This window comes from Colius striatus, chromosome 1 (assembly GCF_028858725.1).
Source record: "Colius striatus isolate bColStr4 chromosome 1, bColStr4.1.hap1, whole genome shotgun sequence".
Classification (NCBI taxonomy): domain Eukaryota; kingdom Metazoa; phylum Chordata; class Aves; order Coliiformes; family Coliidae; genus Colius; species Colius striatus.
The window spans coordinates 16,503,513-16,518,996 of NC_084759.1; the positions used below are offsets into that span (position 1 = coordinate 16,503,513).

Genomic DNA, 15,484 nt, shown 5'->3' on the forward strand with positions numbered 1-15,484 from the left:
TTGTTGCTTGGATTGCAAACTATATATTGAGGCAGTGTTCCATTGGAGTGTCAAAACATCTGATGTCCTCTAAACCAAATGCCCTAATCACGCTTCCCTATCTGCTCCATCCATCCATCCCTCCTCATTTCTCTACAGTCACTTTGGACACTTGCAGCCACTTCTTTTGACAACATCATTGTGACTGGGAAAAGTTTCTGTAAGTTATTGCAGGATTAAAGGCAACTCCATTCCCAGGGTAACTTGGAGAAGACTGCTCTAGAAACTGGAGCAGGCAGCAATCCTAAATGACCTCACAAGCTACACCTTCTTGCCTTTTCCCATCTATTATCCTACAAGGCATCTAAACTAATGAATCACTCAGGAGCAATTCCTTCACACTGTTTTTTAAAACATCTCTTCCTTATTGGCACAAGGGTGTCCCAGTACTTCTTACACAGACATCTCCAGGGAAAAGTTAACCTAAATGTTTGTATGCGCTAGACTTTCATGTGGGCTACCATAAATATTGTGAAAAGAGCTGTAGCCTCCCTCTGCCACTTCCTGTTGGGATAATGAGGAGCTTTAATTGCTACTGTAAGAGGAAAGGTATTTTCTCCACCATCTTCATCCTGAATATAAAGCAGGTGTGTGAGGCAGTAGAAACTGGGTTGCCAAATAGGACATTTGGAGACGTCTCTGCTGTTTGCAGGGGACAGAGGGCTCAGTCCCACTTTTGCCAAAGAAATTATAATTCCTATTGATTTCAGCAAAAGCAATATTTGGCCCTGAAACACCCTTACCTCACATCTCACAATAGAACAGATACACTGAGAAACGGGAATTGCACCAGGTGAAGGATAAGCAGACCAGTATTTGCTCACTGGATCAAAGTGCTCAGTGTCTGACAGACGAAAGCACTAGATAAAAACTAGTAATTTGCAAAACCAGTTACCTAAAACAAGCTTATGTCTTTACTCTGTTTATACTCCTTACGTTGTCAGTGAGAAAAGGCTAGAGATCATAAGAAATAGTGTCTGAAAAACGAGTTCTTTCGTAATTTTTTTGTTTCCACTTAACCACCTTCCGACTGCTTTATACATTAAGCTGCACTAGTGAACTACACATCTCTAGCATTTCTGTAGCCAGTTAATTTTTTAGAAAACACTGGCTGTCATCAGTGCTGCAGGTAGCTCTAAAATGCATATGAGAGAATATTTTCTTACTTATAGCTCCTTTTCATTTTATAAAAATAATTTAAAGACACACTTTCAAGTCATCATCTTATTTGGAAATAAAAAAGGAAAAAGAAGTATTGCTGACAACAGCAAAGACTAGCACAGCTGAAGGCGTTTGAAAAAAATATTATCTGCCAATTCATATAAACATATAATAGCAATAGCAACAACAATCTGGTTTCCAAGGTGCCAGAGAAGCTCCTGTGGCAGATTAATCCTACCAGGAAGAAAAAGAATGACATGCAGAGCCAAGGTACACCTTCCTAGCACATCAGACACAAAATATTTTCTAAGGCAGTCTTTATTCTTAGTAGCTAGTATATTTTTACTCACATTAAAGCAATCTTTTGTTTATTTTTCTTCCTCATGGTTTTTTGTTTGGCTAATGTCAATACACCAAGTCAGCTTCATTATTACATGTAAAACATTATGCAGAAGTAGGTAAATCAAAGAGGCAGAACTAACTCCCGTGTTTTAGTACCAGACAATGTAAAAGGATCTAACTGAAAAATATACTTTTTTTCCTTTGCTTTTATATTTGTAAAATTGAGCATTTCTGCAGTAAATCCCTGAAAAAACAAGGCCTCTATTTCAACAAGCAAAATGTTGTGTTGGCAATAATGTTTGAATGTAACCTGACAGGTCATTGCTAATCTTAATTTTATCTTCCTCCAAAACAGCAGTTTTCTATCTAAGTCTTCATCCTTTTCATTATCATTGCTGTTGCTGACATTTTTGTTATTATGTACTGATTTTATAAGGCTCATTAACCCACTAAATTGCCTTCAGAAGATGTATTTGTGTGAGTACATGACTGACCAACTAAAGATGTGTATCACAGAATGACAAAATCTTAAGGGTTGGAAGGGACCTTGAGACATCATCCAGTGCAACCTCCCTGCCAGAGCAGGACCACTTTGAGGTCACACAGGAACCCGTCCGGGTGAGTTCTGAATGACTCCAGAGAAGGAGACTCCACAACCCATCTGGGCAGCCTGTTACAGTGCCACGTGTATGGGCAAAGAGGATGTGCCACAACAAGGAAGACCAAAGAGCATGTTGGTTCTGTGATTCTTTCCAGCTGTGACCAAAATACCAACAAATGTAATGGAAGGACTTTCACTGTCCCAAAGAGGCACAAGGTCAGGCTGCTGGAGAGTCACCTAGTGGAGACACCCCGGGATGGAAAGGAGAAACTGGAAGTGCCTTTAACTGTACGGGTTGTGTTTTCAATCCAACTTTGACAAGCAATTCAAGTTGCCAGCTCACAATTATTCCTAAATATTTAGATTCTGGAAATGTGCAAAACCAGGAGATTGAAGCAGAGAGAAAGGGAAAAGAGAATCCATTTTCTCTGTTTTTTTTTCCCTTGCAGACTATACATTTAATAGGCAGAAGTAGATTAAACACAAACATACCACTTCTGCACATGATTTTGATACCCACCCTGTAGTATCCTTTCAAGCAACAAGTAGGGATATTTAAGCAGATAGTTGCAAACAGTAAATGTCACCTTGTCCCCTGAACACTTTCCTGGAAGCAGATATCAGAATCACACATTAAGTTCTGTGGTAGGTGTTAGGGATATGGGCAGGGAACATGCAAGTTAACGGCAGAACATCCTTTCTGCCCTTACTGAAGTTCCACTTTGTCTAGTCATGAAGAAAATCCATCCATTTTCACCTCTCTTATTTTCAACTAAAACACAGAAAAATCACAAAATCTGACATTATTACACTACCTCTACTCAGCATTCTTATTCTTTCAAATGAAAACTGATCACCTGCTTTGAGATAGCCTAATAGGGTGGCAATGTGTACATTCTCATTACACACAATCCACAAAGATAGCAGAACTATCAGCATATACAAAACATTCTCATCAGACTCCCACTAAGAGCTGAGTAATTCTTTCCACTATAATTCACAATGTCTTTTGTGTCTACATTTTTTTAACTTAAACACTCTCTTCACAGTGGCTAAAAGTTTCTTCTGTTTTTTTTCCCAAAGCATTAACTTCTTATATTAAACTACATGAAATTAATATACTGCAGACAACTCACTCTAGCTGCTGTTTTCCTCCATCAGGTCCAACACTCCATTTCCCCTTGAAGCTTTTGTCTGTTTCCCTGGGTGAGAGCACAGACTGACTGACACCTTCCTTCGCAACAGAAAACTAGGAAATGTCGTAAGGGCAAGGACGAGGTTCATTCCCATGCTGACCACGTAACTCCTCTTGGCTCTGGCAGCTCAGGAATCAGAAGTTCTCAGTTAACAAAACAAATCCATTATGCAATGGAAAGGAAGACTACCTATCATTTTTAAAGTGTGTCACATAGCTTCAAAGTGGTTGTAATTAATATCTCTAATGAGATTACTTCATTAACAGGAATGCATTAATACATGCTAATAGGCGCAATGGATGTAATTCTCCATGCAAAGATTCTCACTTGTTTGCAGTGATAGATGCAGTCTCAATCCAAAAGCATTGCATGACAGCAGTGAGTTTTGGGCTCCTGAATTTCTGTCCCAGATATCTTACAGGGACATACAGATGTATGTCATGTGTGCCACACAATGGGTTGGAAGGCTGGGGATCAGGTCCTCTTAGGTTTACCAGTAAATCTGAAGGTAATGATTAACAGCAGACATATTTACTCTTCCATGGTAGAGTTGCTAGTTGACTGAGACCTTTTATGAACACTAATAGCATGCAAAGAGATAGCCACCTATGCAATTACAAATTTAACTGCCTTACAAAGACACACAAGGCAGATCCTATTCCTTATCTTATTGTATGACTTGCTTTATGCAAAACCTTTCCCAGGTAACAATATAAGGGTAAAAACAAGTAAACAGACACAAGCTGAGTGAGAACTCTGAATGAAGGAAATTGTTTTCAAATGAAGACCAAGGTCTCATCTCTGCAAGCAGGTTAGTGTATATTACCCCATGGGTCTGAACAAAGCTCCAAAATTGAGAGGCTCCTGATAGGCTTAGACATATGTTTGTCCAAAGCTAAGCTTGAAGCCTAGGTCTCTCAAAATAAATCTCTGTGATTTCAGATAATTGTGCAGAGTCGCACACAGAGCTGAAGCAAGATTCTGGTCAACAGAAGTAAGACAGAAGATCAGAGTGTACCTGCACGTAGTTTCTGTGTTACCGCAACACTACAAAAGCCTTGTTTACATTGTTTTAAATTAAGGAAAGCAGCCATAAGAGTCAACATAAGCTCTGAAAGTTGACACAGTGGATGTTTTTCATCTGAAAATATAATGCCTATATACATTAACATAATACATACTTCCACAGGTCCTCGGCTATAGTATCTGCTATAGTAGCTTAGAATCTCCTAATTTATCACAACTCTTCAGTGAAAATAGAAATATTATAGAATAATAATATTTAGAAATATATTTGTGTTTGTATAATTACATCTATTAAAATATATATTTAAGAACATGCAAGTCTGCAGTGAAAGAAGAAAGAGACCACAGAGCACCCCAGCCACACCACTGAAGCTTTACTTGGCTGAAGCTCTCTGCACTCAGATTCCTATGTCTAGAACTCCAAAGATATGGCAAGCAGAAGTACTGCAGTTCCTTGATTATTCCAACCACAAACTAAACTGGGTGTAATTTATGTGCATTGAAGTGTAAACAGATTGCCTTTTTCATTATTTACTCTTAGTTTTTATTTGGCAGTTTTGACACGTTTGGCCAGTTAGTATGGTACCAGTACCTATGCCTATTTATTTCTGAGCTAAGGCTGATAAAGACTGTAGCTTTCAGTAGTTTAAAATGAAGGCATTGAAATACATCTTATTACATTTAACAGTGTTAACATAATAATCTAGCTGCAAAGATGGATTAGAAATACATTTAATGTGAACATTTAGATGCACAAATCCTCACTAAGTCACAATTTTTCTCTACTTGCTTTAACGCATTTTTCACATGAAATTCATAAGTTGCAAAACTTTTCAGGCTGTCAGCTCCAGGGAATTAAGTAATTTTTCAATTTAAAACAAGCACAGGAAAGGCTTAACTGAGGACAGTCCTCAGTCTGTATAGTCCTGTGCTAAAGTTATGGAACACAGAAGAAAATGGGGTCTCTGTGCCCGAAGCTCAAAACTCCATTGGGCCAAACTCCACTCAATTTGAAAACTAGATTCAGAGAGTGAAAAGATTTTAAAAGATGATTGCATTGAATATGCATAAAACACTGGCAAAACCTAAATTTTAAAGAGGAAAAGATGGACACATGCACCATTTTTCAAATGCTGTCAGAAGAGTATCTGATACAAACCAATGAACATCAGCTGAAGTCTTGACATGGCAGCCCAACAAGCTTTCCTCTCAGCCAAGTCTCTCCAAGAGCTGTGTCTAGAGGAGGTGCAAGTGCTGCATGTCTAGATGGACCCAGGAAACTGAGGTACCTCACAGACCAAATCCAGCACAATTCCAGTGCCTTGGGCCTCATCATGGAAAGTGTGTGCTGCAGTCTTTGACACGATTACAAGACACATGTAACCTGAACATACCACTGGAACGTGGCTGTGCCAATTCAGGGGCGATATTCAGCTACTCTGAACATGAATCAGACATGTTGCAGTGCAACACTTTCTTGACTTCCTGGCATAACTAATTTAATATTTCTGAAATGTGTGAGGACATGAAGGTGTTGAGACACAGACAGTGTGTTGAAGCTGTCAACACCTGAAAACATTTCTGTGGTCCTTCAAAGGCTGCTCATTGCAGACTGATATTAGTGCCATTCCTTCCACAATGATGGGCAGCATGTGTTAAACTTCACTGGCATTACCTTCCAGTGACTACCACACATGCCACTGGCATTACAAACAACTTTTAATAGACACATAAAAGAAAGCTGAGCTCAAGTGAGAGTGGCCATACTTTGCAGATGTTTTCAACATTTAAGAGTTTTCTTCTCCATCCACCTCTATGACTTTTTGCTGGCTTAGCATAGGAAGTTGTCTTCTTCCACCTCATGGCTGTTTCCAGTTCTCACTAATGTCAATTATTATTTTGACTTCTGCACCTGAATTGTGGATGAGGCAGAAGGTGTTGAGAACATAGAGCCATTACTATTGGAAAGGTCAAACCTGGGAAGTCCATGGACTTCCTACAAAGTGCACAAATCCCTAACTGGGTCACAACTACATAAAAAAACTAACAAAGTCAAACTGGCATCAGCTAGCCACAGTAACTCCCCATTGACTCTACTCAGTAGTTAATGCTAGTTTCTACTGCTGTGCCTGACCTATTTATTCTTGAAGGCTGGTCAATTTATTCCTATAGAAAAAGCCCGATTAATTCTTTTGCCATTACCTTTGATTTAGAAGATGTCTACCCATGGGCTTAGCAGTAAACCTTGGCTTAAAGCTCACCTGTTCAACAAGTAAGAAATAAGTTCTTTTTGGCAGCTCCGGTGACATCAGGAAGTGAGGTTGACAATAATAACAATAATAATTATCATTTTCATTTTTACATTGTCACTTGAAAATGCAAACATCAATTTGGACCCTAGCACAAGGCCTGTGTTTGATCGTGGGTGAAAGTGGCCAGACTGTGTCCTTCCTGCTCCTGCGTGTTTGGCTGCTCAGGCCCAGGGCCAGCTTGGAAAGAGTAGAGCTGGTAGCCTTTGAGAAAGCTATTGTGAAGACAGCCAGGGGCCTCAGCAATGGCCATCCTTCCTTCCCCTGGGAACTGCTTTTAAACAGAGGCTGTCCCACTGGTCTTTCCCTCAGTGACAACCCCAGATGCATCCCAGCTGTGTCTGTTCACAGCCATTGCTGTGCTGATCCAGGCCTTGACCCCAGGGTTGACATTCCAACCTGGCCTCAGCCCGGCCACCCCATCTCTCACCTGCCCAGCCATCACAGGACTGCGGCTCAACCCAGACACTGCAACCAGGCCTGACCCTGATGTGACTTCACAGCTTGATCTTGGCCTTGCATCATCACCACAGTGCTGCCCTGTGATCATGGGGCTTTAGCAGACCTGGTTACTCTCACCGGGCCTAATCCTGACCCTGCTGCAACTCCATGAGAAGCACTGGTGGCCCCAACACATTAAGAAAGGAGATATACACTCAGCACAGAACCAGACAATCTCTTCTAAACATAACACATCTCAAGGGGTGCTTCTGGGTCTCTCTCTGCCACCACATGCACTGTAGAATCCCCCTTGGTCTCAGACACAAGGAAGTGCAAAGCTTTGGAGCGAAGGGTTGTGCACTATCTAAAGACAAGACCAACAACCTGGCAGCAATGCTGTTCTGGAGTTAGACCACAGACTTCGATTTAGTCAGCCCAGATGCATAGGGCTAAAAATCAAACCAGAAAATGGCTGTGCCCACTGCCCGCACTGTTACCACTTGCTATTCCTCAACTCATATGAAGCCCCAGACCTTGACTTACATGCCCCACCACAACAGAGGATTAAAAAGCAGCAATGAGGAAAAAAAATAGTATGCAACTTAACTAACTGCCTTTGGTTACAGTGCTTGTGCTTGAACAAGGGGAGTCCCAAAGTGGGATTCTTTATGAGAGTAATTGTTTACCAAACTGAGTAAAGGTTTTCAAACCACAGTCTTCCCTGCCATTTTTGCTTCTATTTACACTTCGTGTATCAGTGCTTCAGGGCTTCAAGGACATGTTTTCATAAGTGTTTACAAACCACAGTGACTGTGGCACAACATCAGTAGTAAATAATAATAGTAACTCCTCCACAAACAAGACACAATAGAGCACTTGTGCCCTGAAACATCCTGGGTGGAGAATCTCTTATGAAATAATTTCTTTATTAATGCTTTGTTCAGGGAGGGAGCTCTACTGGGACAACAATACACCAAAATGGTGCTGTCCTGGTACCCAGTCTGCTCTGCTCAGCCATGTAGCTTATGGGTACTTTGGGGTTGATTCTAAAAATCCTTTGTAATTATAAGGAGTTGAGCTGCTAATCTAGATCTCTAATATCCAGGAAGTTACTCTCTGAGAGGCTGTGAGAGGATCAACATGGTTACTTCTGCAAATAAGCCAAAACAAAGGCTGTAATGTCAGATCTATCAAGCTGTACATCAGATTAAATAATTGAAGCACCAGGAGGGCACTGAGTATGATTCCAACAAATGCCTTCCAATGTTACAAGTATGGAAAAAGGTGAAAAAAACCTCATTCCCCACAGAGCACTTTCTTCTCACCTTCCATTGCTGGACCCATGAGAAAAATGTCAGTCAGAATACAGTACGAAATCACTTGCAACAAATGATGAACTTGGTAAATTTATCTGCCACAAGGCAGTAAGAACAGCTGTGTTTCTGTAACAAATAACTACATCCAAATGATTTGTTATAGAGACTGTCTAGACCAAAGTAAGGAGGGGCATTCCTTGTTCTCACAAGAATCATGTTGTTAAAGGGTCACTAAGAGAGAAGCAGTGAGTGGTACTGACTGTACTTCTCAATTAATTTATTTTGCTTTTCATCTTTAAATTTGAGGATAAATTAAAACAAATCTCTGCTTTGCTGCCACTTTTCTCAGTCATAGATCTGTAAGAATAAATCTACTAATTAAAAGAAGCAAAAGCATAACCCAACCTGGAAATAAGCAAAACAAAATAAAGAAAAGGGAATGAATGCCCTAAACACTCCATTTCCCTTACTGTTTGTTTTCAGTACCTATTCATAGATGGTGGCATGTTCTAGAGCTGGTATTTTTTTTTCCATTCTTCCTACTGAAAAAAAGAAAAAAAATCCTTACACAATACAGGCACAGTTACTTCTTGAAATATGACCTAGCAGGTGAACTGCTGTTCAGGCAGGCAGGTTCATTTCCCTGTTCAATGGCTCTGTTTTTTCAGTGTCTCGTTTGAAAGTGAAGATAACCGTATTTCCATTTTTCTTAAAGACTAAGAAACTAAAGCAGCACAAAACTATTATTTGTAGTCATAATAGGAGCATTATATAAAACAGATAAATCTCTGAAATGAAAGTTAACAACTGAAGAATTCAGAGATGTTCTGCCAATTTTACTACATTCTCTATTTATCCTTAGCTCTTCTTGTTTATCTCCCATCTGTTCATTTTTTGGACAACCTGCAAATATACCCGTCCCCATGCCACAGCCCCCTACCTGATGTGCCTTTTAAATAGCTGGCTCCATGTCTTCTGGTTCCTCTCATTTCAACTGCTTTCTCTGGGCCCTGCTGCTGTTTCAGCAGTGGAGATGCATCTCTACACCCAGTGTTCAGAGTCTGGGGCATCAGAGAACCAAAGCTGACTGGAAAGACACCTGCTCGGGCACTGTCCGCCTCTCTGCACTCTGCAGAGGAAGGAAGGGAGGCGCTGCTTCGGAGATAAAAGACGGTGGCTCCTCCTCTGCGTCCCACAGCTTCAAGCCCTGTTGCTGCTAAGCCCTCCTATAGGGACTGCAAGTCCCACTGCTATCTGCCAGGCTCTGAAATGGTGCCCTGGAGAGGCGGAAAGCTGCCAGTCTCCCTTGTCACCCTGCCTATGGGCTTCTTGGAGAAAGGACAGAAGGGAGACGCACCTACAGGTCTGATACTCCTTTGAGACCCGGAGCTCTGCATGCAAATATCAGCTGTCAATTACTTTTTAATTTCTGACCCGAGGATCTGCAGAACAAAGCTTGAGAAGACAAGCTGTGTGCACCCTGAAGCTTTGAAATCAGAAGTCAAATAAGACTTAGAGTGTTTTTATATCATGATTTGCAGGCATATTTCATCACATATGAAAAGTTGACCTGTGATATTAATAACTGTGCCTGCTGCAAGATTACTTGTGTCCTGATGGAAACTGGATCGTTAGGGAGCTGTCTGAACATGATGCTGCCTTCTAAATATGCTGGATTCCTCCTTATCTCTTCCTGGACGTCTAACTGTGATGGAAGTTTTTGGAAGAAGGAAAGCAAGCATCCACAAAACCATCACTTTCATCAACCAGGCTTACTCAAATAGAATTCTGTGACTTGAGTTGTACTTCTGTCTTAACATTGCTGTTATTATTATGAAACAATGCCTCTATATTGATATACAGAGCCTACATTCCATTTTTTTCTTCCACACTAATGCTCATGATAAATGAAGTTTTCTCCAAGTTGATATTACGAATGGGACTGGATTTGAATGACAAAGAATATTGAAGCTGTGTGTTATCCAAATCTAAAACTAATATATATTTTTTCTTTTAAAATATTAAATACTTGATTATCAAATTTCTAAATTATTTTCAGTGCCGCAGTAAGCAGTTACTTGAGTTAGACCAAAACCGACTTGCTGTTTCTCTGTACCTGCTTCGTGGCAGGAGTTGTGTACGGCTAGTTTGCTGTAGCTATTCAAAGGTACTGCTGAGTGGAGCCACGAGAGGGCACTGGAAAGGAGAAAACAGACAAAAAACCCCGCAGTCCTAGGAACCAGCAACCCAGGGCACATCGGGAGCTCAGCTCCCTTGCACTAGCAAGAATAAATAAAGGTCTAACAGCTCACACAGTTAATTTCCGCATAAAAGGGAAGGCAACATGGAGAGGTGGTCCAAACCTGGAAGAGAGGCCTGAAGCCTGCCCAGAGAGCTCAGAAAGGGCTGGCGGTATCAAGATGATGTGCTGGGGAATCAGAAGGAACAGGGAGGGGAGAGCATAGTGGGGCCCACAAGTACAAAAGCCTGCACAATTGACCACACAAGCCACACCTTCCTGCTCCACACAAAGGCTACAGAGTGAAAGAGAAAGGAAAATGGACAGAGGTTGCAACTAACCTTTCCCTTGAGAATGCTCCCACTATGTGTTTGATTTTGCCAAGGAATGGGCTGTCTGTGTGAAGAGACATCCAATGGTTCCATCGTTTCCAGTGTAAGTAAGCAGTAAGAAAAGAAGAATAATTCTCTAGAAACAATTACTGAGAGCTCAATGCACCTGGAGAGGAATTTGTGGAGGTCAGTTTCATGCACTGCAATACATTTGTGCTTATGTGAGTATCAGTTCCCATGAACCATGATTATCATTTGTTGGACATGATAAGCCATGTAGGATGTCAGGATTCATCTTTTGATCTTATTTCTGATTTTGTCATTCAAAATTAACTGCCATCTGTTAAATTTTTTATCTAACAAATGCAGCTAGTAAAAAGAAAAAAGCCTGTTCCTGCTTTTTTGATTCCAGAGTTGTATCTAGGAAGGGATTTCATTTTTTCCTTGATCTCTTAAGAGATCTGCAGACAGCTATGTACTTGTTTGTATGACATCAAACAGCACACCCAAGATCAGTGTAGTCATTCGAACCTGACTGGTCTGCCAGTAAATGTTTCATTCCTTCTGTCACTCCAGTCTAGTATGGTTTATGTGGGACATGCTATATTGCAAATAAAAATGGTCACTGAGCAAACTTGACCAGTGAGCCCACTGGTTATTGCTGACTTGCTCCCCGGCCCTGCGCATCTCCAGCTACCTCTCTCCAAAATCATGCTCAAGGGCAGTTTAGAAGACAACTCATTTCAGTGACTTCTTGTAAAAAGGTAGTATTGATAAAACTGCTCCTTCCATTCTGCAGTATCTCAGACAGGTCTCCTTTGATTGACAGCAAAAAATCAAACAGCTTCAAAATCACACTTTGAAATGATCTCAGCAGTGGGCTGTCACAGTGCTCAGGCATTATTTTACAACTTTTGAAGTGAAAAAAAGGGATATAAAAGTTAATCATCAAAATAATATTAACAACATAGAGCCAAAGGGCCCAGCATATGGGACCAAGAGGAACAAACGCAATTTTGCTTAGAGCCTCTGAAGCTCACTGTGGTCATATAGAAAGTGCAGGATTTAGCCCTCTAGGGTGATCACTGTTATTACTTAGATGATAGTAGCACAGAGCAACACCACACAGACTGGAACCTGTCTGCTCCTGATGGGAGTCCTCTGGCCTGAAGAGCTTACAGTCTAAATAAGACCAGGTAGACAAGTGGAGTGAGAAAGAAAGTACTTCTATTAGGCCCAAAAGAGATTAAGAAACCTGCCCAAGGACACGTACAAAGCCTTTGACAGATCCAGGGTTTAACCTAGATTTCAGTATGGCACCTTGATCATAAACACTTCACCAATCTTCTGCCCAGCTTCTGAATGCCTCTTCAACTAAGACTTAAAGTAGGCACCAACTCAAGTAAAGCATCACCTGAAATATCCTCACAATATGTTTATTTTGACAGCTCTTAAAAAAAGAGAGATCACTTTCAGTTGACAAAGTCCTATGTACACAGACAGAGAAACAAGAAAAAAATTGGGGGCAATGAAAGCCTTGAGTGAAAGCCAAGCACAGGCTACTGCTTCCCAAGCTTCTCTACAGCATTGAAAGCCTCACTGCCTTTGCTCCAGCTTTAGTCTCACTGAGAGTTTTAAACTCACAACCCTCCAGCCATATAATTCTCCATACCCAGTAAAATATTCCTCCTTTTTTGGGGGTCATAACGGGATCAAAGAAAGACAATGTCAAATTATGGAAGTAAGAAATTGCTGAACTTAACTCAGCCTGGATTCACATGCTGCAGAAAACTAAGGCAAGTTTTGGATGCAAGTCAATGTTGACACATAATGTTTAACCATGCCCCTCATAAAATCCACTTGATTGAAATAAAAAATACACAGTACAAAAATCCACTTGACTCATTAACATTCCTGCTACAACTTAGGCAAAAGCATTCCTTGTGAATGTGTGCCCACTTGTGAATCTGAAAGGACACCGCCTCTCACTTGCAAACTGACCATGGGGTAGCTCAAGTTCATCATCTGGACGAAAAAATCATAACCTTTAACAACAAACGATTCACTTTCCAGCATAATTTTTATTAAATCATTGACCTTTGCTTTCACTATCAACACAAATAGCTTTGGTGATTGCACACGGGACCTAAGAGCCAGAAACAAGACTGTGGCCATTTCTTCACCTCGGTCGTATACGATGTTGTGACTTGTGTATCTGAATGTGGAGGGAATTCAGTGAAGTCACTTGGAACGATCTTGCAAACAGCCTTTCAGTCAGGTGAGTACCTGGCTTGGTTTCCAAGGCTGCCAGGATCGGCCCCGGGACCTGCCCGAGAGCCACTGGGCGGCCACGTTCCCCTACAAAGTCCCGCAACACTTCCCCGTCACCCGGGACTGTCCGCCTGAGTGTTCAGCCTACACCCCGCGCCAGCGACACGGTGAGACAGACGTGACCTCCTCCTCCTCGGGGAAGGAGAGGAACCACGGGGAGCAGCAGCCGTGACTCAGAGCTGTCTCTGTCCCGACACGCGCTTCCAAAACGTCCCGATGCCGCAGATGCCCAGGTCGGGCGGGTCGCCTGCGGCGGCCCCGCCGCGGTGGGTGCCCGGCAGGCCTGTAGCCCCCGCGCCACGATCCCGGCCGGCCCGCCGCGCAGCCCCTTCCCCGCGGGCCGGCCGAGGGCTGCCGCCTGCCCGACGGCCCTTCTCCTGCGGTTCGCAGCGGGACCGAGCAGCCGCGGGTCCGCCGCCGCCCGCAAGCCCCGCTGCCGCCCGCAAGCCCCGCTGCCCGGCTCCGCGCCTTCCGCCCCCGCGCAGGGTGTGTGTGTGGCGGGTGTAAGGGCGTTAAGCCTGGTACCTGACTCTGTCCTTCTCGGCCCGCCGGAGCTCCGCGTCCCTCTGCAGCACCCGAAAAATCGCCCTGGCTTCCTCCTCGTTCAAAAAACTGAGATCTGGCCCCCGAGGCGCTGCGGTCATGGCTTTGCCTATTTGCGGGCGGGCGGGCGGAGGCGGGCGGGCAGCGCTGACCCCCTCGGAGCCTGGAGCCACACCAGCATGGCCGAGCCCCGACAGGACCGCGCACGCCGGCACCGCGGGACGCGCTTCCAGAGGGACGGCGGGGCCGCAGCCACGGCCGCACCGCACCTCCCCGCACCGCCGCGCGTTGGGCAACACCCTCACAAGCGAGCGCGGCCCGGCAGCGAGGGGCGGGACGGGGCGGGGAGGCCGCGGCCGGGGACGGCGCTCGCCCTCTGCCTGTGCTCGCCCTGTGCCTGCCCGTCGCCGCGGGCGGGACGGCGCCTGTGTCAGGTGTTTGCGCGGAGCGTTCGGCGCGGTGTTTGCCTTGGTGCGGCGCGGCCTGGCGGAGCACACGCCCGCCTGCGGGGAACAGCTGCGGGACGGTGCGGGTCCCCCCGCCGCACCTCTGCCCGCCTGGCGCCGCGGGCTCGGTTGCCGCTGCCGCCGCCGCTCTCTCTCTCTCTCTCTCTCGCCGCCGCAGCCGCACCACTCGGCCCCTCCGCCGGGCCCGCAGAACAGCATCCCGGTGGTCTTGCGGAGAGGACGCAAAGCGGTAACTTTTCTACGGGGGAAGAACAGGGCAGTGGTTCGTATTTACTGTCCTTTAACATCTTCCCGAAGCAACAGTGGAGAACAGAAGCTCTCGACCACATCTCAGAAGGCATTTCATGCTCATTTCATTCTGACGGCTTCATGCAGCTCAGCTCTGTGCTGGTGGGAGCAGCACAAACAGGTGTGTGTATCTCTAAAGTATGTGCCCATCTGGTACACTGTACTGGTCAAATACTTAGTGAAATGTCCCTTGAAAGTGTCCCTTTGAAGAAGGTCTTCATTCCACACCAAGCTGCAGATGTGAGCACAGCATACAGCTTTCTCCATATAGGAGACAGGAGATGAGACACAGTATTTGTTCAAGAATAGCGAGACAGTGGAAATTTCGGCACTGTGGTGTGCAGCAGGAATAGGGCTGAGCTGCCTTCCCAGCCCGCAGCAGGCTGACGTGGGGCTACTGAAGAGTGCTTCCCCACCAGAAAGTGATGTGGTGCAAGCAGAAATAAGGATCTTAGAACACAGTGGGAATAACGGGTTGCAGGAGGCTCCTTGTTTTGGTATTGCTTCTGACACCACTACTGTGGCCCAAAGAACTTACCTGATTCCTGGTGACCAAACAACAACAAGGCAATGAGACAAGTGATGAAAAAATAGTGAAAGCTATGAATGACAATCTTTAGAAGATGTCAAGAGGAGGTGTCTCCCACAGAGAGAAGATACAGTGAATTTTTAATAGTATATAGACATGATTCTGGATAAATCCCTAGAGTGTTGTTTCTAAAGTTGCAGGAGCTATAACCAGCACTAGTACACTTGCCCATGGCAGTGGTTTGAAGTAGATGATTTGTAAGGTCCTTTCCACCATTCCATGATTAGGAGCTTACAGGGAGCTTACCCTCTGTAAGGGTAAACA

At 43.9% G+C, this 15,484-nt stretch overlaps 1 protein-coding gene across 1 annotated transcript in view; it reads right to left on the reverse strand.

The window, feature by feature from the left end:
* EXPH5 (exophilin 5) overlaps nt 1-14,148 on the reverse strand; it is a 34,782-nt gene extending 20,634 nt beyond the window's left edge. Inside the window, exon 1 of the mRNA XM_061992113.1 lies at nt 13,859-14,148. Within this exon, the coding sequence (XP_061848097.1) occupies nt 13,859-13,977 (119 nt within the window). The 5' untranslated portion in view covers nt 13,978-14,148. The remainder of the gene's footprint in view (nt 1-13,858) is intronic.
* Nucleotides 14,149-15,484: the final 1,336 nt, after the last annotated feature.